The sequence below is a fragment of the Austrofundulus limnaeus genome, unplaced genomic scaffold, assembly GCF_001266775.1.
Source record: "Austrofundulus limnaeus strain Quisiro unplaced genomic scaffold, Austrofundulus_limnaeus-1.0 Scaffold1484, whole genome shotgun sequence".
Lineage (NCBI taxonomy): Eukaryota > Metazoa > Chordata > Actinopteri > Cyprinodontiformes > Rivulidae > Austrofundulus > Austrofundulus limnaeus.
In genome coordinates, this window is record NW_013953886.1 from 49,579 (window position 1) to 52,685 (window position 3,107).

At 42.5% G+C, this 3,107-nt stretch overlaps 1 protein-coding gene across 1 annotated transcript in view; it reads left to right on the forward strand.

The window, feature by feature from the left end:
• LOC106535539 (protein Shroom2) overlaps positions 1-2,734 on the forward strand; it is a gene marked incomplete at its 3' end in the record, with an annotated part of 6,562 nt that extends 3,828 nt beyond the window's left edge. Inside the window, 1 exon segment of the mRNA XM_014032575.1 lies at positions 2,580-2,734. Within this exon segment, the coding sequence (XP_013888029.1) occupies positions 2,580-2,734 (155 nt within the window).
• Positions 2,735-3,107: the final 373 nt, after the last annotated feature.

Genomic DNA, 3,107 nt, shown 5'->3' on the forward strand with positions numbered 1-3,107 from the left:
CCAACCATCAAACAAACCAACCATCCAACCATCAAACAAACCAACCATCAAACAAAACAACAATCAACCATCAAACAAAACAACAATCAACCATCAAACAAAACAACAATTAACCATCAAACAAAACAACCATCAACCATCAAACAAAACAACAATCAACCATCAAACAAACCAACCATCCAACAAACCAACCATCAACCATCAAACAAAACAACAATCAACCATCAAACAAATAACAATCAACCATCAAACAAATAACAATCAACCATCAAACAAATAACAATCAACCATCAAACAAAACAACCATCCAACAAACCATCAAATAAACCAACAATCAAACAAACAAACCATCAAACAAACCAACCATCCAACCATCAAACAACCTAACCATGAAACAAAACAACCAACCAAGCAACCAGGAAATCAACCAGCCAGCCAGCCTGCCTGCCTGCGTTAGCTAACAGTCTAGTTTCTTCAACCTCTCTCCAGCTGTGGATGTTTATATTAAGTTTTCAGCTGGTTCTATTTCTGACATAAGTCTGATGATGTTTTGCTGAAGCAGATAGAAATGAAGCAATATTAGCTTATATCAGCCTAGCATATTAGCATTTTGGCTGGTTGTAGTCCTCAGTAGCTCTGAAATTGACCTTAAATCCCTCATAGACTGTAAACATGGAAACCACCTCTGGTTAACATGAAGAAACATTTATATTTTCTTATCTTGGTCATGTTGTCCGACACGTGTAACACTGACGGGGTCTACCTGACATGTAATATTTATATTTATTTACTGTAAAACTAAAACAGAAACAAGTGTTTTCTCCTCCAGCCTGTAYTGATTAGAGGAGGTTTGTTGTTTCAGTCACGGTAAGAACAGACTGAACCTCCATGTTTATGTGTTTCCATCCGCAGGAGAATAAACTTCAGCAGGAATACCAAACTTACTGAGACACTCAGAGTCCGACCTCTTGCTGAGTGTTTTACTTACCTTATTTGGTTATATTTGTTCTGGTGGAAGTCAAACTGTTGGATGACGATCCTTCAGAGCTCAGAAATGGTTGATTTTATTTTCCTTCTTTGTACTCGTCTCACATGTAAAGTTTATTATAATGAAACAATTGTTGTGTCGATGCGTTTGGGTTGGCCTCAGCTACGTTCGGGTTCTTTTCATTTTTTTATATCTTTGAGAAGAAACACATGTTGTAATTCAGAGGAGGATCAGACACTCCCTTCCAGAAATTCTTGGCTGTTGTTTTAATTTTCAAAGAGTCCCAGATGGGTTTAGTTTATTGTTTCAGGACAGACACCTGCATCAGCCACAGGAAAACTAAAGCCCAGTCCTCGTTTTTATCCCTTTCATTATTAATTCTGATCTTCAGCTTTAAATGACACACGTGTGTCAGGTTCTGGAAGCAGAAAGTTTTCATGTTTATCTGGAGCAGAGCTGTGAACATCCAGAGGAAACATCTGATCTGATGAGGTGACGTTTCAAGGACTGTGACAGAGTTTATCTCCCTCTGAACAAAACAACCTTGATGTGGAACAAAAAGTGACGATAAACAACCAGAGGCTGCCGCCGACGGGGCGTGGCTGTCAGCGCCGATACACCGGCCGGTCACACTGATACGACCAGCTCAGGGAGACGAGACTCGATTTAAATGATTGGTTTTACTGAAAAACATTTGATTAAAGATGGAAGCAACCAGATCCAACCATCATCCATCCATCCATCCATCCATCATCCAACTATCCATCCATCCATCATCCAACTATCCATTCATCCATCCATCATCCAACTATCCATTCATCCATCCATCATCCAACTATCCATCCATCCATCCAACCATCCAACCATCAAAATATCATCCATCCATCCATCCATCCATCCATCCATCCATCCATCATCCAACCATCTATCCATCCATCCAACCATCAAAACAGCATCCATCCATCCATCATCCAACCATCAATACATCATCCATCCATCCATCCAGCCATCATCCAACCATCAAAATATCATCCATCCATCCATCCATCCATTATCCAACCATCCAACCATCCATCTGACCATCTGGTTGTTTGTTTGGCTGGTTGTTTCCTACACTGCCGTGGGAGGACTCCAAGGTGTTCCTGGACCAGCTGACACACATATAGTTCCTTCAGGGTGTCCTAGGTCTTCATTTGTGTGTCCCCTCAGTAGAACATGTCCAGAAGACCTCTCTAAAGAGGAGTCCAGGGCTCATCCTGACCAGATGAACCTCTTCATCTTGTTCCTCTGGATGTGGAGGAGCAGCCGGTCTATTCTGTGTCTCTTCTGGAGGACTGAAGTTCCCAGCTGATCTCAGAGGGAGACTCATTTAGACCACCTGTATCTGTGATTTGACTTTTGGTCAATAATCTGACCAAGTGAGGGTAGGAACATAAACCAACGGGTGAATGGAGAGCTTCTCCTTGCAGCGCCGCTCCTTCTTCACCACATCGGACCTTCTCCGAGTCCACAGCACTAAAGCTACACAGCATTCAGACTGCATCTTCACTTTTTGTGTCTGACATCCCTGACATGTGTTTTGTGTTGGCAGGTGGAGGAGAGCGGGAAGGCGGACAGTCTGGAGCGACCCCTGCAGGTGGGCGACGAGATAATCATCATCAACGACGTGGAGCTGAGTGGATTCAGACAGGAGGCCATTGCACTGATCAAAGGATCCTACAAGACCCTGAAGCTCACTGTCCGCAGGTACACACAGTCCTCCACCGCCTGAAACTCTGAATCTGACCCAATCAGAGGCAGTGGTCAAGGTGAGCACCAGTCTGCTCTGGACCCTGCTACCAACCTGAACCCCAAACCTGATAATCCAACATGGAGGTCGCTCCATTGACCAGAACCAAACCAACAAGACGTCAACAAATCTGCCCTTAAATTATGAAAGCACCCATCACTGGACCCAATATCAGATTTTTTATACCTTTTTGTCATTTTATTTTTTGCTTTTCAAAGCAGTTGATTTACAAACACGAAGAAAAACTAAAGAAATGCCATAAGAAAGCTAGCTGTATTAACACTTGTAGTAACATCTATAGTAACAGTTGTAGTAACAGTTGTAGTAACA